Source organism: Alosa pseudoharengus, unplaced genomic scaffold (genome assembly GCF_046254945.1).
Source record: "Alosa pseudoharengus isolate Yale_2024_CS ecotype anadromous, Long Island Sound unplaced genomic scaffold, YU_APseudo_1.1 YU_APseudo_1.1_scf_22, whole genome shotgun sequence".
NCBI classification, from domain to species: domain Eukaryota; kingdom Metazoa; phylum Chordata; class Actinopteri; order Clupeiformes; family Clupeidae; genus Alosa; species Alosa pseudoharengus.
Window position 1 is genome coordinate 16,493,617 of NW_027468680.1, and position 23,885 is coordinate 16,517,501.

The 23,885-nt window shown below is 43.7% G+C and overlaps 1 protein-coding gene and 1 long non-coding RNA gene across 2 annotated transcripts; one reads left to right on the forward strand and one right to left on the reverse strand.

Annotated features, from left to right (window-relative positions):
* The first annotated feature begins 1,041 nt into the window (after window positions 1–1,041).
* On the forward strand, window positions 1,042–12,110 carry calm1a (calmodulin 1a). The gene is made up of 6 exons (XM_076300781.1): window positions 1,042–1,140; window positions 6,475–6,505; window positions 7,247–7,390; window positions 9,042–9,148; window positions 9,639–9,774; window positions 10,394–12,110. Exons 1-6 carry the CDS (start codon window positions 1,138–1,140, stop codon window positions 10,420–10,422), a joined length of 450 nt encoding a protein of 149 aa, XP_076156896.1. The 5' UTR covers window positions 1,042–1,137; the 3' UTR covers window positions 10,423–12,110.
* A 7,579-nt stretch (window positions 12,111–19,689) lies between these two features.
* On the reverse strand, window positions 19,690–22,155 carry LOC143139934 (uncharacterized). Its single transcript, XR_012990480.1, has 4 exons — window positions 21,887–22,155; window positions 20,697–20,764; window positions 20,336–20,510; window positions 19,690–19,954 (listed from the first exon to the last, which is right to left on the reverse strand). It is a non-coding gene; the product is annotated as an uncharacterized LOC143139934 (long non-coding RNA).
* Between the last annotated feature and the right edge of the window lie 1,730 nt (window positions 22,156–23,885).

The following is a 23,885-nucleotide window of genomic DNA, read 5'->3' on the forward strand; positions in this document are numbered from 1 at the left end:
TTCTTCCGCCGAAATAACGTAGTGCCAAATTATATATTTTTTTAAAATGTGTGTAGTCTTCTGGCCCCAGCTCTTCAGTGGGGCATTTAACGTTCTATTCAAAGACGTTGACAGCATTGCGGTAAAATAATAAATATATAAATAATAGTATGCGTTTGTGTGTGTGTGTGTGTGTGTGCGCGCGTGCGCGCGCGCTCGTGTGTGTGTGTGTGTGTGTGTGTGTATGTACGTGCATGCTTGTGGTGTGTGTGTGTGTGTGTGTGTGTGTGTGTGTGTGTGTGTGTGTGTGTGTGAGAGAGAGAGAGATTTGAAAATGTTAAATGTCACAAAATGTTGACTTTATCCATGAGTTGCAATACATTTCTAATATGCTGCTGCACCGCTCCAGCTCTAGCACAACAGGCCGCTCTGAGGGAAATGCCCAGTCATAATCACATAATTCACTGTTCCAGTATCCAACTGGTCATAGTTATGTAGGCCTAACAAGTTAATGCAACATTATTATTATTTAATAATAAATGTAGGCTATACTCTTTTGGCTATACTCTTCAGCCAATGTGGTTCTGCCATGTATTTTTATTCTGATATTGACGTTTGTGACCATAGTCATACAAACCTACCTTCAAATAAATACTGAAATAAAAGTCAGATTGTCAACATGTGGCATGTAGGTACGCTAAAGTTATCTCCCAGGATGTCAAATATGTCTAGTCAAATATGTCTAGAATAAAAACTTTATTAGACTGGGGCCTAAAAATCCATAAACAGTGTTATGCATAGCCATTTTGTTTTCAGGAACCCTACTGTGAATGTGAATGTTGGTGTCGATGGTTTTGATAAGGTGTTTTTCACCAATTGATCAAATAAACATTCTGATGTTTTTTTTTTTTTCGCGCAGTGCTGGGACACTGCATTAGCCTAGTTGAAGTGAGAAGGGGGAGGGTTATGAACTGCGTTCTGCAGTGGGGATATACGGAAGTGAGTGAACCGGGACTGCGCGGCGGAGGAATACACGCACTTATATAGCCCACAGACCGCTTGTGACACACATCCTCAGTTGTGTGATAGAGATCTAGACGAGAGCCCATCGCCCTTGTAGAGTAGCTTGTGAAGACCGACCCATAAATACCGTCAGAAATGGTATGTACCCTATTTATGTAACTCTTATTTATAATCAGTCAATTCAATAATTTGTGTTGCAAAGGAATAGATTATTAAGACTACATATTTGAAGGCTTCGTGTGACAAATTGTAATTCGCGCATTAGGTTATTCAGTGCTTCCTAGAGAGATTCTGAGCCTCGGCTAACTTAACGTTGGCTATTTTTTTCGCGTTTTGGGTGTCATCCGAAAGGTTGCGCATGTTGTGTTGGTGGTTGTTGTCACTGCCAACGATTGCATTTCTTTTGGTCCTGGATTTGTTCGGGTTACATTGAATCTTAGCTAAAAAGAGACTTCTCCAATGCGGTAACACTTGACACCCATGTTCCAAACGAGACCAGTTAGAGCACGACTTTGCTAGCAAGCTATCGCTAGCTATCTTAGCAAAGTTATATGTTTGAGATATTCAGGAAGTGGCGAGTCATGTATCTGTGAATGAATGAAACTAGTGTAATAATAACAAGAGCGGTACGAATATGTACATGTACCTTGTTTCAGGTAAGGTTTAGTAGGGTAAATTGTCTAATGTGGACTAGATAGGTGGTTAACGTTACATTTGCGGTTCCCTTGGACCTAATTGACTGCAAGTCAAACAACTTGGCTACTGCTGCTAGCTGTCCAGCTAGGTAACATTAACGTTAACGTTAGTTCACTTCCGTTTAAATGCAAAGGCCATTGAAGTTCCTCAGGTTTTTTATTTGAATGTATTTTAGCTAGATAGTTTGCTGGAAATGCCAGATAAATATAGATATTGGCTTAACAAATCCCCTTTAACGCGATATCAGTGCTGGACCACAGCTGGATAACATTAAATGACGCTAGATAATGTGAATAATTTGTGCAAATTGGTCATCATTAATATTGTCAATCAATGTTATCTTCTGCTGCTGTTAGTTTTAATTTGTAACGGTATGGACAGGATAAAACACGAGAAACTACTAAGAGTCTTCATTACGACGTGAATACTTGTGTTGCTGGCTATTAGTATTTGGGCTGTCCGCTAAATGTATTCGATGGATAAGTTACGACATCATTCGCATTGACTGCTTGTTGACAGTCGTATCAGGTGTTCCACTACATATGTTCTAAATCCACCTCGTGTTTATTATGTACGATAACTTAATGGTCTGATCAGTTTTATTTATTTGCAAATTACCGTTGTTGAATCCCTTTTACCAAGCGTTTGACGCGTCGAACACCCATCTATGCTGCTAATATTGTAGAAAGACTCGCGCCATCTTCATGGATGCTGAGCTAATTGCGTTGTGTAACTAACCAAATGACGCACAAATTGCATCCAAGTTGTTTCAAACCCTCCGTTGTTTCCGTGGCACAAACACGTTTGCTCCCTGCTTGGTCATGCACCGAGGGCAGATCTATCGTGCGCTGTCGGTTGTTTTGGAAGAAAGACTTCCATAGACTGTTGGAGGGCGTGTTGCGCGGCCAGTCAGTTCGTGGATTCTGCCTAGCCTGTGTGAGATGCAGGGTGTGAGATGCAGGGTTTTTTCCACTGGTCCCCGCGATAGCCTCGGGGTCGCTGACCCAACTCCTCCTGGAGTCACGCCATGGGAGTGCGTGCGTTGCCATGAAATGAACTGATGAGCTTTTCCATGCAGCAGGGTCTAGAAGTTTGGCCCCTGCGCATCCTCCAAGTGTTGATCTGCGGGTCCCTAAGAAAACACCAAACGTGTTTTCTCTTCCTCAGATGTAGTAATGTGCGTTTCATGGTCAATTACCACAATGCACGTTGCATCATGCATACACAGACGGCAAGAAATGGCACATCTTGTGTGTTTGTATGCAAGTGTTGATTAGGGCTGCAACTGGATTATTTTCATAGTCAGTTAATCCATCAATTATTAATCAAGTAGGCCTAGTTGATTGATCGATACAATGGTAAAAAATGAGTGTTTCCCAAAGCCCTAGAATAGTTGGCAATTTTATATAATAGTCGACAACTAATCAGTTAATTGTTGCACTAGTTACAATGGGAGACCTTGCTAAATCCAACTAAGTGGTGACTTTATTATTATTGTCATTATTCTTTTTATTATTATTATTATTATTATTATTATTATTATTAACAATAATAATATTTCCATCACACAAAAAAATATGAATGCGGTTGTAGTTTGTGTCATTCATGCGTGTCTTAAGTCATCTACTGGTGCAAGGTGTAGCCTATTTATGCTCGCTGGGCTTGTGTGCTAAATTGTGTCATGGTAATGGAGTCGGGGTTATATCTTCACATGTGTCTTTAGTGGATTTGGCTTGGGAATGCATGATCCACACATACTAGCAGGGAGGCAAGGGTGTGAGTGTGTAGGAAGGTCATTACGGTTCAGTGGGTCCCCCCTCCTCCTCCGTCACATTGGCAGTGCTGTGGCAAACACCCCTCAGGGGCTGCCCTGCAAACATGGTGTGAAAGTGGCAATACCACGCTGATTATCAGCCCACAAGCCTGTGTGTGTGTGTGTGTGTGTGTGTGTGTGTGTGTGTGTGTGTGTGTGTTTCCATCCAAGTGCTAGCTCATGCCCACAGAGCATCTCCAAAATTGAGGCCAGATTTCAGGCGATGTTGCGCAGCACTTTTGTATCCAGGCCAGATTCCTGGCAGCAGTGGGTGGTGTGTGTTTGATGGGGTGTGTGAGTGTGTGTGCACGCTGGAGAGCGCCTGACCTGGCAGGAGTCCAATACTGGAGCTGTGGTGCAGAGGAAGACGTGGCCCCACTCTCGAGACTGAGAAAAATAGGTAGTAGTTCCCTTCTGCATTTTGAAAGAAAATCTGTCCTACTCGGTATGGAAAATCAGAATGGATATTTGAGCACGGTTTATAAGGATCTTACTGTGTCTTGTCCTCATCCTAGACCTCAAGAGTGGGCTGACAGGAGTTGGAGAATGGTTCTGGACAGCAGAGTTGAACTAGCCTAATCAACAGAGGCTTTCCCTCTTTAACCAAATGAAATCCATGTATCTGATGCCAGTCCACATTAATTGAATTGCTATGTGGTCAAATTGAATTGCAATGTGAGTGGTCAGATACTGCCAGCAGGCCATATGTAAAGGAGATGGCCAGTAGGACAGGTAACACTAGAGGCAGGGAGACCAGGAGGCTAGTGGACAGACAGGTAGGCACAGAGAAAAGGGGTGAAGAAACACAGGGGCCATGCAGGTGAGGCACACATTTGATTTGGAGCTGTCAGCTGTCAGAACTATATCCATTGGCCTGTCCACCCGGTGGCCACCCTAACCTAATCTGTGCCGCCACTGGCAGAGCACCAGGGTGTCATCCCCTCCTGCTTTCACGGTGGCAAGGAGGGGTCAGTACTGGACAAATCTGAGCTCCAGTCACGGAAACGGATCTTCCCGTGACGGTGAAACCGATGCCGAGCCGCTGACAGCCTAGATTGCGGGCGGCGGGGGACAACCAAGGCCCCAACCTGATTCGACAGACATCCGTTGGGCCTTAGCCGATACCCACCCACCCCCCCACCTCACCCCCCTGCTGACAGCCAGACACCTAATACAATACAGCCCTCAATGCACCAGCAGGAGGTAGCTGCAGCAATCCAGACCTGGGCATAGATGGGTGTCAAAAAACTGGCAAGCCGCTGGGCTCTCACACTGCTCTCTCTCTCTCTCTCTCTCTCTCTCTCTCTCCCTCTCTCTCTCTCTCTCTCTCTCTCTCTCTCTCTCTCTCCCTCGCTTCCGCTCTCTTTGTCTCACTCGCTCATTCTTTCTCCGTCCTCGGCCACCTGCTGCCTCCCCAGGCTGGGTTCAGACCGGTCACTCAGGAAAGGAGCAAGAGAAGGAGGGAGAGGAGAGGAACAAAAGAGGGGGGAAAAGTAGGGCAAGAATTTGAGCACACCGAGGACTAAGATCTCCAGCTGTGGTCGTTTTAAAGATTTCAGTGCAACCCTGCCCCCCGAAAAATGAGGAAAATGCACCCCAAGAAGGCGGCCATGTATGCCGTGGAGGAGGATTCGCTGGTGACACTGTCCATGGTGTATGAGCTGCTGGACCAGCAGCAGTACTTCTACAAGGAGCTGGTGGAGCTGCAGGAGCGCAACTACAAGTCCTTCCTGCAGATGCTGGTGGAGTCCAGCAGCGGGCGCGTGGACGCTGTGGTCAAGGAGCTGCAGGACCTGAAGAACGGCCTGCAGGCCAGCCGCACCGAGCTGGCGGAGGCGCGCCGCGAGGGCCGCCAAACGGCCAAGCGTGCCGAGTGCCTGGCCGAGGGGCTGGTCATGGTGCGCACGGCACTGGACGGCCTGGCGGGCAGGAAGGGAGTGGGGACTGGAGGCGTTGCTGGTGGAGTGGGGGGTGGTGTTGCGCGTGGTAGTGGTGTTGTCGGCGGTGGTGGAGGTTGTGGGGTTGGGGGTGGGGTTGGACGTGGAGCAGTCAAGCCGCCTGAAGCCAAGCCCACAAGGGGATGCCAGAGCGAGCCCAAGGCTAAGAAGCTGGTGGCCGACCTGACTGCAATTCAATTCGACAACATCCAGGTTCAGACCTGTTGGCTGCTTTAGAAAGGAGAAAGTATAACTTTGAGCACAGAGAGATTTAGATCAATGATTACAGGGAATGTTAGGTCCTGTAACATTATCATCAGTTCTGTTGTAGATGGTAGTTTCTGGTAGGTTGAATGAAATAACCCGTCAGAGAGGGGACATTCGATGCTGTTTGCATGACTCTCTTTGGTACAACTGATGACAGTTGTTTTTTTTAAATGGGCATCACAGAAGATTAACTATGACAGGGTGAAGCATCTACCTGGATGTAAAGTGATACAACAGTATTGAGTAGCTAGCCTGCTATGTGTGAAGGGGTTAGACAAATGTCCTTTTTGCATGGGGAAACCTGGAAACTATGTGTGTGATGTCTTGCTTGACCTCACTGATGCAATATAAATTCCTCCTGACAGATACGAGATGGCCTCTAAATTGCAGGGAGATGGGAATTTGCACAGTGATTAAAGAGAGACCCTGGTAGCGGATTTTTAAAGCAGTTTTGCATCGGTCGTGTCCGCAGGGGTGGGGTGTGTGCCATGAAAAGGTCACTCATCAGGGGGAGGCATCAGGCAGGGAAATAGTGTGGTTGAAAGGAAAACCACAGTGGTTTATTTCTCAGTTATGTCATCTTCTAAAAATGGTCTGTGTGTGTATGTGAGATGTTGAAGATCTGCTTCCTTCCCTCCTATATGCCAAAGTGTATTGAGCCCTTTGAAGCAAAGCCTGATTAATATTTTTCTCTCCACCTCTCTCTGTCTCTCTTCCCCTCCCTCCGCCCTCTCTCTCTCTCCCTCCCTCCCCTCACAGGCCGACCAGCTAACAGAGGAGCAGATTGCTGGTGAGTACATGTGTAGAAAAGGCTGTCTGCACTTTTTTTCTCTGTCTTTGTCTGCGAGTGAATAATTCACTTGACTGAGCTGCCTGTGTGTGTGTGTGTGTGTGTGGGGGGGGGGGGGGGCTCCTCACTGATTAAGCCCATCTATCAGTGCTTAACACGCCCCTTTATCAGTGGCTAATGAGCACTGTCTCAGATTAATGCTAGTGATTAAGGCAGTCCATTAGAGGGCCTGTGTGGAGATCCATTTAGACTGCTGTTGATGTTTCCTGCCGGGGTGCAAGAAATTGGGGCATGCAGCCAGTGATCCGAGAGCGCTGAAATATTTATCAATAATCTTACTGCTCCACATCCTGCAGTACTCTGCACACTAAGTACGGAGCCGCAAGCATCTGCAGAACTTTAGAGTCTGAGTTTTTGGTGGAGGGGGTGTGTTGTTTTGAGAGGGGCCTGCATTCCTGTTACCTGCAGCAAGATTCTGTACCAGTTTTCTTAAGATTAGATTCCAGCAGTTTATCTTGCAGTACTTTTCCATGCTTTTTTTTTGAAGTGTGAATGAATTGTTGACCCCCCCCCCCCCCTTCATGCTTTTTTTCTTACTCATGTGGGTCCTCCCTTTATCTTGCCGACTCTCCCTATCTTTTCACACTGCCCTCTACCCCCAATCTTTCTCTCTCCATTTACTAAACCCTCTATCTCTTTCTCTCTCTCTCTCTCTCTCTCTCTCTCTCCCTGTGCACACAGAGTTTAAGGAGGCTTTCTCCTTGTTCGACAAGGACGGCGACGGCACCATCACGACCAAAGAGTTGGGCACGGTGATGCGCTCACTGGGCCAGAACCCTACCGAGGCCGAGCTGCAGGACATGATCAACGAGGTGGACGCAGACGGTGAGTGGACGAGGTCGAGGCAGTAGTGAGCTTCAGGGCGAGACTACCCCAACCCAGTGACCCTGCCCCAATGACCAGGATGTTTAGTGGCATAAAGCTGACATTGCTGATGGGGGTGGTTATTGGAAGAAGTAGTCTACTGGAGGAAATGGAGAAGGTATTCTTCCGTGCAGGGTCTTTAAGCAGGGAAATTGGACAACTGAGTAAAGATAATTGAGCTTAATCATGGCTACAAGAAGATCCTCGCTGTGTGTGTGTGGTGTGTCTCCATCACACTTTGCTCATCTTTCCAGCTCTATGTGGGTCAGACTGCAGCAAAGCCGGTTGAATAACTGCAGGTAATAATGGGCCTATCCTATCCCTTACGTAATCCTATTTCCTCCCAAACACTCGGTCTAAATGCCCGGGGGGGGGGGGGGGGGGTCAAAGCATGCCTCTGTGCCTCGCTCCGACCCAAGTACCCACACATTATTAACACTGTTCACACAGCAAAGAGCAGCAGTTTGAAACACACACACACACAAGGGACACATAGTTGGCCAATCACCTTAATGGCCTTGGGGAATAATGTGACACTCACAATCACACACACACTCACTCATATACACATCCCTGTCAAATGGACCATTGCATAACTGTCCACACACACACACACACACACACACACACACACACACACACACACACACACACACACACACACACACACACTACACTCTGGGAGTAGTCCGCAGTCCCAGCTCGCGTCCCATGAGGCGGTGAATGTTCAGTGCACACAGGGGAGCATCAAGCCCAGGGGCCAGCTGGGTGTAGATGATCATCCCATTCTCATGCGCTCATATGCTAATAAGAACAGCTTATGTGACTCACAGATCTGCACACAGGCACCGAGGGTTTCTGCTGCTCTGTGCTGCATCTCAGAAGAGTTTAGTCATTGTTATATGTTATTGGTGGGTTTCAACAATAACTTATAAGTGTGTGGAAACCAAAGATTATAGAGCACGCTGCTCAAAGATCTTTGGTGAAAACTAAGGATGCATCATTCTGTAGTTAATGAGGCTAGCAGTCCACCACCCTAGCAGTCAGAGAGGTGGAGCAGGGGTCCACCACCCGAGCTGTTGAAGACCGGATTAGATATGAGGAAATGCAGATATCTGTCATGTGGTTGAACAACAAGTATACATTTCCTTGTTTTATTTAGCAAGACAAATGCCTAATTCATAATTCATATGGAATGTACCAGGCAAAACATTGTAACACCTTGCTGTTTTGTTCCTCACCACTCACAAGCAAGACTATTCAATCCATCCTCCATTTTGTGTAACAGCAATATAGATGCTGCTGTTGTGTTGCTAAAATATCCCCATCCCCCTCTCTTTTTTCGGATGTTGTGTCCAAAGCCTTTATGTGCAATCCACCTTAGGGCCTTTGGCCACATAATGCACTTTCAGCATCCTGTATGGAACCATAGGACAGAATAGCACAGAGCAGTCTCTGTTCCATCCCCATGGTCACGGTGTATGTGATGTGAATGTCCCTCTCTCTCTCTCTCTCTCTCTCTCTCTCTCTCTCTCTCTCTCTCTCTCTCTCTCTCTCTCTCTCTCTCTCTCTCTCTCTCTCTCTCTCTCTCTCTCTCTCTCTCTCTCTCCAGGAAATGGCACCATTGACTTCCCAGAGTTCCTCACCATGATGGCCAGGAAAATGAAGGACACAGACAGCGAGGAGGAGATCCGTGAGGCCTTCAGAGTGTTTGACAAGGTGAGACTTTGGTGTGGGTTTGGGTTTGTGTGTGTGTGTGGGGGGGGGGGCATAGTTATGTGGTGAGAGATCATGGACTTGAATAGTCAAGATAATGGCCTTCCTACCGTCTCCTGATGCATGTTCATGTGATTGAATGGTGTTAAGCATGTTAGAATGTGATTATAGGTCTATCTCTGAGATTTGGAACATTAGTGCATATAGGATTATGAGTCAGGCTGTCTTTAAATTGCTCTGGTTAAGTAAATAGGAGCAGATGGCTATTTATCTCATTGGTGATAAGGCCACAAGTATCACTGTAGATCTTCAATGGTTGGGCCATCATTTTGTTAAAACGTTCAGCGTCTTTGGCAGAGTAGATCTATCCAAGGCATTCAAATGTAGTGAAGGATCATTTGAATAACACATACACACACACACACACACACACACACACACACACACACACACACTGTAGCTTCTCTCTCATACACATCCTGATCTGTCTCAGGATGGGAATGGCTACATCAGTGCAGCGGAGCTGCGTCACGTCATGACCAACTTGGGCGAGAAGCTGACAGACGAGGAGGTGGATGAGATGATCAGAGAAGCCGACATTGACGGAGACGGACAGGTCAACTACGAAGGTGAAGATTCCCAACTTTGTCTTTTGTAATACTTTAGGATGTCTTGGTCAGGACTTTGAGTCTAGGCTGTTGGTCACTGCTGTTTCAGGCTTTATATGAAGGACAAACATTCAGTACTTGGGATTATTGATAACATCTGAAAGCACCTCAGTTTGGGCATTATTTGTCATACGCACACACAAATACACACACTCTGTGTGTGTCCATACAATTTTGACCATCTGTGAGTGGATTGAGTAGCCTACAGCTTGAAAGGTCCAGAAATGTAACCCAATATTGGCAGAAGCCATTGATCCATTTGACTAATACGACTTTAGGACTGGAATCGTCCATCATCCTGGACATGTACACTCCATGCTGTCTTTCAGTTTGACAGGACAGTATCTGTTTCTGGAATAGCACTGTTCTCACAGTTAGCCATAGATGTTGGTTTCTCAAATACAGACATTTAGTCTAGTCTTGCTTTTGACTTTGTAAGCGGAGCAGTTGCTGCTATTGATCGTAACGGACCATCTCTTTTTTTTTTTTTTTTTGGCTTGTCTTGGAGTGTTGTGATGTGATAAGTAATTGGTCATCTTTGGTCTAATGGTGTTTTTTTGTCTCTCTCGTTCCTCCACAGAATTTGTACAAATGATGACGGCAAAGTGAAGTGCCCCTGTCCTCTCCTGACCTCCTTAGAAAAAAAAGAGAAAAAAAAATCAGTCAAATGTTTTACTTACCTCTTGCAAAAATATTCATCTATTCATACTGTTTCTGTATAGAAAATATAACTGAATGTTAAAAATGGAAAAATTGTCCTTAAAAAGCAAAAAAGACATAAAAAAGACAAAACATTTATGTTGAAAAGACGAAAAAAAAATCAAACAACAAAAACAATCTGCATGTACTGACTAGTGGTCCTGTTCCAGACGATCAAGCTTAGATCATCCGTAAAGACTACAGAATACTCTTAATCTATACCAATAACCCACAAGCTACAGGAGCCCGACGAGAGCGCACAGCTTCCACTGCTGAACTGGTTCCATATGCTACTGATGGCAGTGTTTGGGTTGGCCGTTCTGTCCTCTTTCTCCTCTACGATCTCATTTTTCTTTCTTTCTTTCTTTCTTTCTTTCTTTCTTTCTTTTCCCTCGTTCTTTCTGTTGTTGGTGCATGCAGCTTGAGACTGGAGCCGTAGTCTGGACAGTCCGTTGGCATTGTCCATTTCTTGCTGGTGTTTTGATTGGTTGTTTGTGGAGGTGGGGTGTGGTTCTGGGTGGGGGTGTGGTCTGGTAGACTGGGAAGTCTTGGGTTTGGGCATAGGCGGTGTGTTCACGTGCTGGTCGGACATTGGGAAGTAGACAAGCTCCAAAGTCAAACCCATTAACTGCGTCATATTCTTGTGCTTCTTGATTGGAGAGTGAAACAGAACATAGATGACAAGCAGATATTAAGGTTCCAAAAAAACGTTTTTTCAGACTTTTTAATAATTTTCTTTAGTTTTTTTTTAATGAAGGCAATAAGATCTACACATGAGCTCATGGTCATCACAGGCGGACTGTTTTCCTTTTTTCCTGTTGACTGTTGCAGAATTGAAACCTTCCTCAGATTACGAATCACAAAGGGTCATATCCTCCTAACTCAGAACTTGTGTAGCATAAAGAATCCCAAACAACTACCATACAAAGCATTTTAAGTTTGAGTTTTGTCCAACTTTGATTGGCGTTCATGCAACTCCCAAGCAAGAAACTCCATATTTTTTATTTTGTCCGATAGTGTGTGAACGCACCAAGATATGATGAAATTGCAGTGAGCGTGTGGGGTGGGGAGGGGATGTTGTAATGTATGAATGGGACCTGTGCAGTTTGCTTAAATAATTCTAAAAAAAGAAACTTAAGAGATATTTTTAAGAAAATGGAACATTTATCAAAAAAAGGCAAAAAAAAATCTATATAGAAGTTTTAAAAACAAAAATGACATGTTTGGCATGTTAGGAAATATTTGGAGTTTTGTTTTTCATGTGCATCGAGCTGTACTGGAGGGGAGTGAAGGGTTGGGAGTATGGAGGGGGACTTTAGTCTTCAGGTTTGGGAAACCTCACGCCTCTGAGTGGGGAACATCCTTAAGTTTCTTTGGGCTATAGGGGAGACACGGTTGTACCACGAGCATCTTTTTTTTGTTTGTTTGTTCTAGCATTTTTTTTTTTTTTTTTCCTCAGATCTCAGATCTGCAAGTCTCTGCAGAGGTTTCTATCTCTGTGTCTTCTCATCTTTTTGAGTTCAGGTTATGTTCATTCCAAGTTGTACATGCTAGTCTTTTAATTGTTTTTTCCAATAAAAAAACATGAACTTCAACAAGCATAATGGTTGTGTCTTCACTGTTTTTCAACTGTATGTATAGGGCAGCCACAGAATACTTTGAGGGATGCATCCATTTTCTTTTAGCCAAAGCCTATTATTGCTCCGTGCATGATGTGCCTTTCTACTGATCTCTGCCCTTCTAATACAGATATATCAGGGAATCATTGGGGAACAAATATGGGCCGCTTGTCCACATGCCTCATGCAAGTTTGATGGTCTATGCATGTTTCATAGTAAAGATTGCCTTCTTGGCTTTGAAAAAGCTGACCCAAGACACTAACCATGCACTGGCTGATTAATAAAATTTCAATTTGAAAATGTAAAGCTAAAAGACCGTATGAATATTGATATCGTAGAGACATTTGATCGTTGAAATCCATGGATATGAGCTCTGGCAGCTTTATTGACAGTATCTCATTAGACAGAAATGATTAACCCTGCACTCTGCACAGTGCTGCGTGGGGCCCCTCACCTTCTGTGTATACTGTATAAATACATGAGGACATGCAGGGCTTCTTTATTTCGCTCCTCTTAAAGAATGTCTTTGGAGGTTGGGTTGGTTGCCAGGGCAACGCCATGGAGCAGGAGCGGTGGATGAGGGGGATTTGAAGAAGACTCGTGGGAGTTGAGGCAAGGTAGCGGTGCTTACAGCAGCGTCTGCCACCACTGCTGCTGTGAAAACCACATCCACCATGCCTCTTCATCCCTCTCTTCTCTATCTCTCCATCCACCATGCCTCTTCATCTCTCTCTTCTCCATCTCTCCTGTCCTCCTTTTTCATGTTCTTTCACTTTTACTAAACGTTCTATAACCAATAAGCATACAATTTTCTATATTATCTATCATTATGAATCTTAAAACTCTCTGCCCTAATTAGGTAGATGATCAGCAGCAACAATGGGGTTCTTCCAGCATCATCAAAATGATCCCAGGCTAGTCTGGGAAATTACGTAACACCACAAGATGACTGGTATAGGATAGCTGCACACAAAAAGGATAGCATAAGGATAGACAAAATAGCACAAAACACGATCTAGATAAGAGATGGGTAAGGATGGTTTCTCACATAGATGTTTTCTCTCGGTAACCGTCAGGTGAAGAGGGGTGGTTGTTGATTTACTGTGTTCAGTAGGTTGGTTGTGTGTATGTGTTTGTGTTCAGTGGTGGGGAATGGAGCGTGGTGACAGGCTCGCTGAAGGGGGGGGGGGGGGGTAGGGATGCGGAGGATTGGGGGAGGCAGTGGCTCAGTGTAGCATCGCTTGGAGAGCCTATGCCTCCTGGCTTCTCGAATTGTGTGTGTGCGTGTGTGTGTGTGCCTACACGCTCTGGTCCTCTATCTCACACACACACTGCACACACAGGCACTTGCAGACTTTTCCAGTGATTTCCTCCACTTACCTAATATGTCAGTCAACATAGCTGTTGTTTTTTTTATTCTTTCATACATTTTAAGAGAAATAGCTAAGGAATTATGTCACCTATCATTGCAAGGCTGCTGAAATCACAATGTGAATGTTAACACAGAATTAAAACGTAACACCATCTGAGGGGAAAAGGGCAGAAACACATATAGCGTTAGCACCTAACAGAGGAGGGGAAAGCCCGCCATTCTCATGATATAATGTTCTGGCGCAGCACAAAAGGCATACCGTTACATACATGCACTTCACACAATTCTTATGACACATGCAGCTATGACAACCCAGCTCTACCGCTGAGAGGGATGAATGGAGGAGGGGAAAGAGAGAAGGGAGGAGAGGAGAAAAGAGGGAATGGACGTTCCATTACTCTCATGGCTGTCCAGACAACATGTCCGAGACTGTGCTGTGTTTAACAGGACAGGCTGGGGAAGAGAATAGTGCCCAACTATTGCTATCTTGGGTGCCTTTCTGATGAGGTCTTCTCACACATACATACACAATAACAGTGTGTTACTTTGACAAATATTCCTCCTTGAATATACAGTGAATACAAACACACACACACACACACACACACCTATACTGCTAACATAACAATCTGCCATTTGCAAACTGACAGCGCTGGAGGAGGCTTTACGCACTACTGAATGCTTATAATTTGGTGTGTGTGTGTGTGTGTGTATGTGAGAGAGTGCGTGTGCATGTTGAGAGTGTATGGGAGAGTATAAGTGTCTGAATGGGCATGCATGTGTGAGTGTGCATTTAAGTGTGTCTGTGTAAATGGTGGGGGAGGGTAGAAAAAGATAGAAGTGGCATGTTTGTGTGTGCGCATGTACCGATATGTGTGTTGTGCGTGTGTGTGTGTGTGTGTGCTGTACGTGCTGTACTAGAGTATCTGAGCATGCCCTATGGTTAACTGATCCACACAGAGCAGAGGAAATGGATCTCTAGTGACACTGGCCTTTTAAAAACAATTACACTCTTCTCCTTCCTCTCTCCCTCCATTAGCAGCCAGAGGATAAAAAAACACAGAATTCATGCATCACACCTAAGCTGGAGTGAGTGTAGTCAAGAGCCTTGTACTGACACAGTAATCTCTGTGTTAATGTATGGAGTCAGATAGAGAGGAAGGCAACGGGTGTGAGGCTGGAGGGAGAAACAGGGAAATGGATAACATCAAGAGGGGAGCTGGCCATGGATTATTCATGTTGTACAAATTAAGTATTCATGAGAGCATCCCGGGCTCCACCAATCAGACTTCAGACGGCTCTTGGGCCAGTTATCCGGAAGACCTTCATCCTGTACCACAAACTACACAGAGTATTTGGGCAAGGTAGGAGTGTATTTGTCTGTATTTGTCTGTGTCTGTGTCTGTGTCTGTGTGTGTGTGTGTGTGTGTGTGTGTGTGTGTGTGTGTGTGTGTGTGTGTGTGTGTGTGTGTGTGTGTGTGTGTGTGTGTGTGTGTGTGTGTGTGTGTGTGTGTGTGTGTGTGTGTGTGTGTGTGTGTGTGTGTGCGCGCGCGCGCGCCTGGATCAGTAACCTTGTCCTCTCTACTGAGTCAGACTGAGTTCATGTTGGCATGAAAAAGGCCTACTGGCTTAGTTGCTGAGTTGAGTGTCTTCATCTGTAGTTGCCTTCAAAACAATCACTTGCCATCGTAATGTGAACAAACACAAACACATTTTAAATGGCAGATGCTATGCTCTTCAAAACAATCACATCATACAGAAACACCATGCTTACAAAAAGTCATGTATTGTTAGTTAAGTGGATGTTTCTAAAGTTTAAGACGTGTATGACACATTGAGTCAACTGAGTTGTAACTGATTCGCTTCTCTGGGTTGTTACAGGTGTTATGTAGGTGATGGTGTTATGTAGGCTACTTCTGTCCCATGCAGGAACAGGGGTTCCCAAATACATCTCAGTTGTTTTCTAATCTATTTTTTTTTTTTTTCAGAAAAGTTGACAAAGAGATCATTTAAGATGACTTCATCTTGTGAGCTCAGTTCTCGCAGCTCTTGAGAAATCCTAAACCCTTAGCAACCTTTGTGGGGGGTTGACTCGGCAACGCCTGAATGATATGCTTGAAAATTAACCCTAATATGGCTGCAATATCATCCATGAGACTTAACTTGGAAATGACTTGGATGAATGCTTTTAAAACTGAGCATAACATGCAGTGATGACCCTACAACATGTCGGTCTAAGTGACCACCAAAGAGCATAATGGACATTAAGATAGGCCATATCTCTCTCTTACTTACAATCGCAAATTATACTCAAATGAGGAAATATATTTGTTTCTGCCCAGCCACACTGCATTCAGTGAGATGCTTGGCCTCTCATGTCATTCTAATTGCCAACTATAGAGTCTGTGCTCCAGTTGCTGGGCAAACCCTGAAGCTTCCGCCCCATGTGTCTCAACAGAGAGTGTGTGGGCACTACTACGGCCGCCTGCCTATCTGTCCAAATGTCCTCCCTGTCCTCCTTGGGTGAAAATGTGTGTGAGAGTGCATCATCTCCCTGTCCGACAGTTTGGCAACTGTTTCTCTGAGAAGAAGGAAAGAGGGAAAGAAAGAAAGAAAGGAAGAAAGAGAGAGAGTTAGAAAGAGAGAGAAATGCGTATCTCACTGTCTTATAGGAGTGCGTGTGCTGTGCTGTGCTGCTCTTTGCTGGAAAGCTGTTTGCATGTATTCAAGGACGAAACATGATCTATTAAGCAGTGGGGGGGGGGGGGAGGAAAAAACAGTGTGTGGCCTGAAAATAAAGACATGGACTTTCTGCAATGATGGTGTCACAATTCAATTACATTGAAAGGAGTGACCATACTCTCCTGGGAGGGAGAGGGGGAGAGAGAGAGAGGGAGAGAGAGAGAGAGAGAGAGAGAGAGAGAGAGAGAGAGAGAGAGAGAGAGAGTTGGCTATTGGACTACGGCATGCTGACCAAGAGTCTTTAAAACTGGAGAGGGGCGAAAGGTGGTAATGGAGATGAAATTAAATGTGAAAAATGAGACTGAAAACAGTAGATCATCTTAATGAGAGCATATCAAAGCCTTCTATTCGTGCCACCTCTGTGCAAATGTTAATGTTATACAACCAATTATGTTTGTTCAGAATGGTGATTACAGCAAGGATCAGTTATGTTCCCCTTGTTTTAATATCAATTTGATACACTTTAGCTGATCAAATTTGGGTTCACTTATCAATATATATCCATTATAATCTGTGTAGCCTAAATAAATTATTACATGAAATGGAACAGCAAAATAAGCACAAATGTCCAAATAATGGTTGTTATTATGAGGGCGATTCAGATGTCTAATGTAGATTAAAGTGCTTTGTTTAGGTTATGGCAGAATCAATTTGAAAGACAGCGACTCAGGTTGAGAGCAGCCCAGGCATGAGGGGAGAACTATGTGGTCTCGGTAACCATAGCTGGACGCCTCTGTGTTGGAGATGGTATCATGTCACTGCTGTCGCCGAGGTGGTCCGTGAGGACAGATCCCGTTCGAGCTTTCACACCAGCCGCTAATCTGTGTGACGACAGACGTTGGTCTGCACTCTGAGGACAGATGCTGATCCAGAGCTCACCTGTCACCCTGCCCCAACGTACGGGGGTCATGGCCCAAGGATAGTCTGGCTGACACACACGCAGACACACACGCACACACACACACACACACACGCACACACACGCACACAGGCACACACACACGCACACACACACGCACACACACGCTCACACGTGTACACTCATACACACACACACACGCTCACACGTGTACACTCATACACACACACACACACACCCACCCCCCCCCCCCCCCCCACACACACACACACACACACACACACACACACACACACACACACACACATACACACACACACACACACACACACACACACACACACACACACACACACTAACTAACTCATGTGTATTTCCCCACAGCTATCTAAACTCAGAAGTCAAATCCATGGCAACGACAAACATCGCACTTATTATACACATGTGCTCCCCATGCACTTCCTGTCATACTGCTTGCTCATACTGTTTGTTCACTTCAAAACATGAATAGGAACTCTATGACCTCATTTGTCTCTAGAGAAACTATATGAAACTCCCCAGGTGTATGGTTACCCACAACATAATTACGCAAGACAGCGCAGGTTATCTGCAGCCTTATTTAGGCCACTATATCAGCAGGTCATGTCCATCTGGATGGTTACTAGGTTATCAGCGTAGCCCAGATGTTACACTACAAAGCCTCAGAGCACCATTATATTAATTACAGAAGGGGAAATGTAAATAGGAGAGTTCATATGGAATTATATTTGAGAGAGATATTAGAGAGAGATAGACCCACTCACACAGAGGGAAATGGAGAAGAGCAGCCTACTTCTTGTTACATACAGTGAGGGCCTAGGCCCTACAAAAAGGGAGAAAGAGAGCAAATAAGCAACAGATACTATATCTTGGATTTGTATATCAGGTCCTACAAGAGAGCATATGAACATATGAGCATGTCTGATTAATCAAACAAAATGTAGAGAATTTTTGAGAGTTTGTGGTATGGTAGGGAGGGACAGTTTGTGTTTTCATGTCTAGGGGTGTGTGTATTCCTGAGTGTTGTTGGCCTGATTGCATGATTTTTCTCTGTGAACTGAAACAGACTGGCATGATCTGCTCTGCGCGTTGGGACGGCAGCCAGTCGAGCCTACTCCGCCCACAGACTCACCCCCCGATGCCTGTCCAACGCCCAAACACATGGCAGGCTGATGCCAGAGAACCGAGAGGAAGTCCACGCATACATACACACACACATACACACACACACACACACACATAGCCGCGTTCCAGAACCCTGTGCTGATCTGTGCTGAGGTGCGACAAGCTCCCAAAAGAATTTGAGTCGTGCTTTCCGTAAACAAACACTTGACCGCCGAACGTTTTAAGTGCTAGGGTGCTGTGACGGTGGACTAGAGGATGCTGTTCTGGCAAATTATAGACTTGTTAGTCATATGAAGATGAGACTCAACACAAACACACACACACACACACACACACACACACACACACACACACACACACACACACACACACACACACACACACACACACACACACACACACACACACACACACACACACACACACACACACACACACACACACACACACACACACACACACACACACACAAACACACACACTGTAAGAAATTTTCCCGTAAAAAAACAGGAATCAACTGGCAGCAGAGTTTCCAGGAGATTCCTGTTATTTAACGGTGCCCTGGTTTAACATTAAGTTAATGTAAAATAACAACATTAATTTACTGTAAATTAACAGGAAACAACTGGCAGGATTTCCAGGAGCTTCCCGTTGTTTAACGGCAGACTACCATAACATTAAATTCCTGTATAACATAATTTTCATGTTGGGTAACAAGAAAAAAATTTGATCTTCGCGTTAGTTACAAAACAGGTCTTTATTTTTTTACAATTACAGGAAACAAGTGCCATATATTGAGTTCATCCACTCTCAAATCAACATTTTAAAGATAAAAATCCATGTTTTCACATCAGTTACTTATTTGTAATTTAACAGATATTTTATTTCACAGCACTTACTTGACAGTCTAACAGTAAAGTCATCTTTTTGAAAGATGAAGGGACATGAAGCAAGATAGTAATTTTGGAAAATGTAGACTGACTATAATCGTATTTCAGGATCAGGGAATAAGACACAGAAGAATGATCATGGAAAATAAAAACATCGCATTAGGCTTGTGTATCATGTATGAATGTAAAATGTAGATACATAGTAGTATTTTGAAAATCGGATTTCAAAGAACAGGCAATAAGACACAGAGGAATTACAATGGAAAACAAAAACATTTCATTAGGCCCGTTTAAAATGAAGACACGCTATCTAGTTGTATTTTGAAAATCGTATTTCAAAAAACAAGGAATAAGGTACAAAAGAATTATCATGAAAAACAAAAACATCGCATTAGGCTCGTGTATCACGTATGAATGTAAACACGTGATTTAGTTGAATTTCAAAAATCGGGAATAAGGTACAAAAGAATTATCATGGAAAATAAAAACATCGCATTAGGCTTGTGAATCACATATGTATGTAAAATGTAGACATTTTATCTACAGTAGTACTATTTCAAAATGAAATAAGATACAGAATAATTATCACAGATAATTATCAATATCATTGCATCGCATTGGGCTTGTGTACATGTGAGAATGAATAAACTGACAGATTATGTCCAGAAGAATTTAAAGTACAGAGATGAGTATAAATGATAATCAGGGAGGAAATCAAGTAACATTCATGAGAAATCAAGTAACATCCACTTTACTTAATAGTGATTGTTCTTAGGCTTCTTCTGGGCCTTTTTCTCTGTGAGAGAGAGAAAGAGAGAGAGAGAAAGAGAGAGTGTTACAAAAACTGATAGGGTACACTAGGATTCATGTAGAGGAAAATTGTGCCAAAGTGAATGAATCGGATGTGAATTTGTAACGTTAACACACTTTCTCACAATGAAATTAACTGACATTTATTACTTACTGTAACTGCATTTATATTTGATTTAATCAGTTGTATGAAGTAGAAGTATAGTGTTCTGTGGTTATTACAGCAGTACTATGCATGATTGCTCTCTACAGAGGGTGTAATCCTGCATAGTAGTGCTTATAACTACATAGTAGACTACTACACAACCCCCCCAATACATACCACACATAAAACAAATTCTGGTTCGAAAGTGGGACATGAACTTACCTCTGGATGAATTCAAGGGTGCACGCTGCCTCCTCCTGATACTGCAGATTTAGAATGTAGAAGGTGGAGAAACATGTCGCAAGGCCTGTTAGAAATGTGGCGAGGTTGGACCCTTCACAAACGATTAAGGATTCAATGCTGACCATCCACTTTTGATGATTACCTTGTAGTTCACCTGAAAAAAAAAAATTATCATATTCAATTTAAGATATAGATCCACATGTCAACTATGATTAGATTCATTTTAGGATTTTGTCCAAACAAAATTCAATACAGAAAAAAAACCATTTAGTGTTCAAAAGTTGATTTAAATATGTAATATGTTGATCATTATTACTCTAGTGAATGAAAACAAACATACCTAGTAATATCAGGCGAGGCGTCACAGGTAGGCTTGGAAGACTCAACATCAGCTACGGTCGCACATCCCTTAGCAAAAGAAAAGAAAGGCACTCAACAACTCTTCGTGATGTGTGTGTGTGTGTGTGTGTGAGTGAGAAAGTGAATGTAATCTCTGAGTGTGTGTGTGTGTATGTATGTAAGGAGTGAGTGAATGTGAGTTGTCTGCAAGGTGAGTATGAAAGGTGTGTGTGTGTGTGTGTGTGTGTGTGTCTGCCGTTGAATGATTAAAAGTGATGAGGCGGGTGTGATAAGATGTTTGTGTGAGGAATGTGTGTGCAAAGTAAGGGGGCTTGCTTTTGAAATAGTGTCCGTCTTATCAAAACCACATTGTTTATGGTTTCTATACATGTGCGTCTAAAGACCTAGATAGATAAATAGATAGATAGATACTTTATTGATCCCCAGGGGAACTCCAAGACCTGCATGTCTCTTAAATTTTATTTGGCAATATGGAACACAGCATGGAAGGTCTATATTGGGTATATTGTCATGAATTTAGATATAGCTCACATAAATAGACGCAGTGGACTGATGCCCACATATCTGACATGTAAACATCTTCCTGTTGCATGCCGCTAGCTCAAATGAACTCGGGAGGAATACCATACGTGTGTCATGCAACCACCTCTGCTATGGAGAGCTAGCTAGGCTACTAACTATCATTAGCTTTCTAAACTGAAGGACTTAACACAACTTTAAGTAATTACCAGCACGGGCGAAATCCATGCATACAAGTAAACACTGAAAGCAGCAGTCAACACTGATCCGTTTGTGCCATATTGTTTATTTGGCCACTGGTTTATTAAACTGATGATGCTAAGCAGACTTAGCTAGCAAGCACGTGTTATAGCAGGTAAATCCCGCGAGTTAAACTTTCAAAAACTACGCATACCCTACACATACCAATACATTTAGATGGCTCCAGATTGCAATGAAGAAACGTAAAATTTGATCGACAAGTGTAGTGATAACGATAACGCATGGCTTAAGAAGGGCGAAAGCGTGGTCTTGGCTAGCTGAATAGCACTGCTACTAACTTCGTTTCAGCAGGTTAACATTCAGAGATGTTGTATTATACAACTTAATATAAACATGACCAGTGTGCTTTCAAACGTTGTATTTCTGGTCAAAGGTGACAGATAAACTCACCTTATTGTGTTGATAGCTTTCGATGGGTTTGGGTATGATTCCAACGTATCGTCTTCTCTCAGCAGACAGCTTCCCATCACCAGAACGAAGGTAACGTTAATAGATAACAGGAAGTACGTGTGTTCCAGAATAAACATTACGGGCGTGGTAAATAACAGTGTTGGAGCCTGATTTTACATATTTGTCTTACTAATGACCGGAAAGTCCTGTTTATTAAAGAAAACCGGTGAATAATGTTGGAATCTGGGTGTAAATTTACAGAAACTTTTTACAGTGCACAGACACACACACACACAGACACACAGAGGGAGTGGGATGGGAGAGAGAAAGAGAGCGCACACAGTGAGTTAAGAGTGGGAGTGAATGCATTATGTTTATGTAGAAGATGCTGCTTGAGCAAGAATAGGGTCTGTTAGGCTTGGATGATTCATATGGTACTCTAAACCTATTGAGCTGGATGGGGTTGCTGTGTGGCAGCGCCTCCACCCGAGGACACAGAGCACAGCAGAGTGGTTTCTGCTCTCATGCCTCCTTATCCTCACAGTACCTGGCCGTTTCACACTGAAAACCCACTGGATTAGTATCATTCACTCGCTATTATGTATAGCCCACTGGAATAAATCATATCAGCAATTGATTGATAATATTTATCAGTCCAGTAAATGTACCTTGAGCTTTTGACAAACAACACAAATCTATCTGGTTATTTCACTCCCATTTAAGGGCTCTCATTTTATAAGGAATTCTACTGGCAATTCTGCTACAATTCTACTGGGGGCTGGCAATGCTTTCAAGAACTGGATGATTAGTTTCAATGATTCCCCTACTTGGCCCTATGATTAGCCTGGAAGCCAGCCTGAATTTCATCCCACCCACAAAATTTGAGGTCGGGAAATTCGGTCTGGCCTTGCTCCTCATTGACAAGTTTCAGCCATATGAAGATCAGCCGACCAATCAAATCGTGCGGGCGTAAAGATGGACAGATGAGCAACTTGCCTATTCACATGACCTGAGTGTGCTTCGGTTGATTTCGTTTACAGCCAAAAAGCTGGTCGCTAGAGAAGCTAAACATTTAGATATTGCTATAGTGTCTGTTGTACAAGATATTGACAGCGCAATAACTTTAAAAAACAAACAGAAAACAGCGATTAAGCCATTTGTCGAGAAGAAGGATGTTTTGGCTGTTTTGTCCCTACACGATTCAGAGCTGTCTCGTTGCTCTGATTGGTTAGGTCTATCCAATTTTGTGCAGAGGCATTTCCCCCCCTGTATCGGTTGAAACATGCCCCACAATCATGTCCCAATGCTCCAGTTCCACACTCAGTCAGGCTAGTTATAGATAAGTAACCTGCTATAAGTGAATGCATACAAGATAATAATGCAAACATTATGTAAACATGCACCACACATACACCTTTCAAATTCTAAGCATTATCTCAATGCTGCTAAAACATGCACTGCAGAATTAACTGACTAGCAAACATGAAAATGTAAAACCAAACAAGTCCATATGAATTTGGGGGTGGGTTGGGGACTGGTTTGGGTCCTGTGAACAACTGGCTATCATCAGATTGGTTCTCAAAAGAAAATGTTTCATTGATTCACTGAACTCCTGAAAACCTTTTGGAAGTGAACATCTTTGCTGTGAGTGAAGGTAATGCAGTTGTTTACTCAATTTCAAAGAAGACACAAGTCTGTGTCATTTAATACTGACACCATTCAGCGCAGCCATTGGTTCTGTTCAACAGCATTCCTAACCATACTCCCCTGTTTGTCATCGTATAAAGCCCGCCTCATGCCGGAGAAGTGGTGGTGATTGATTCCTGGAGTTTCAGTGATTTTGGAAATCACTTTGAAGTGAAAAATTGCCAGATGGATTTGCAGAGCAAATTCAAATGTGATCACAGATTCGTCTGGGTTCACCCAGGCTAGTGTACAACACTGAGATCATTTTATCATGAGCCACAATGTGTGTGTGTGTATGTGTGTGTGTGTGTGA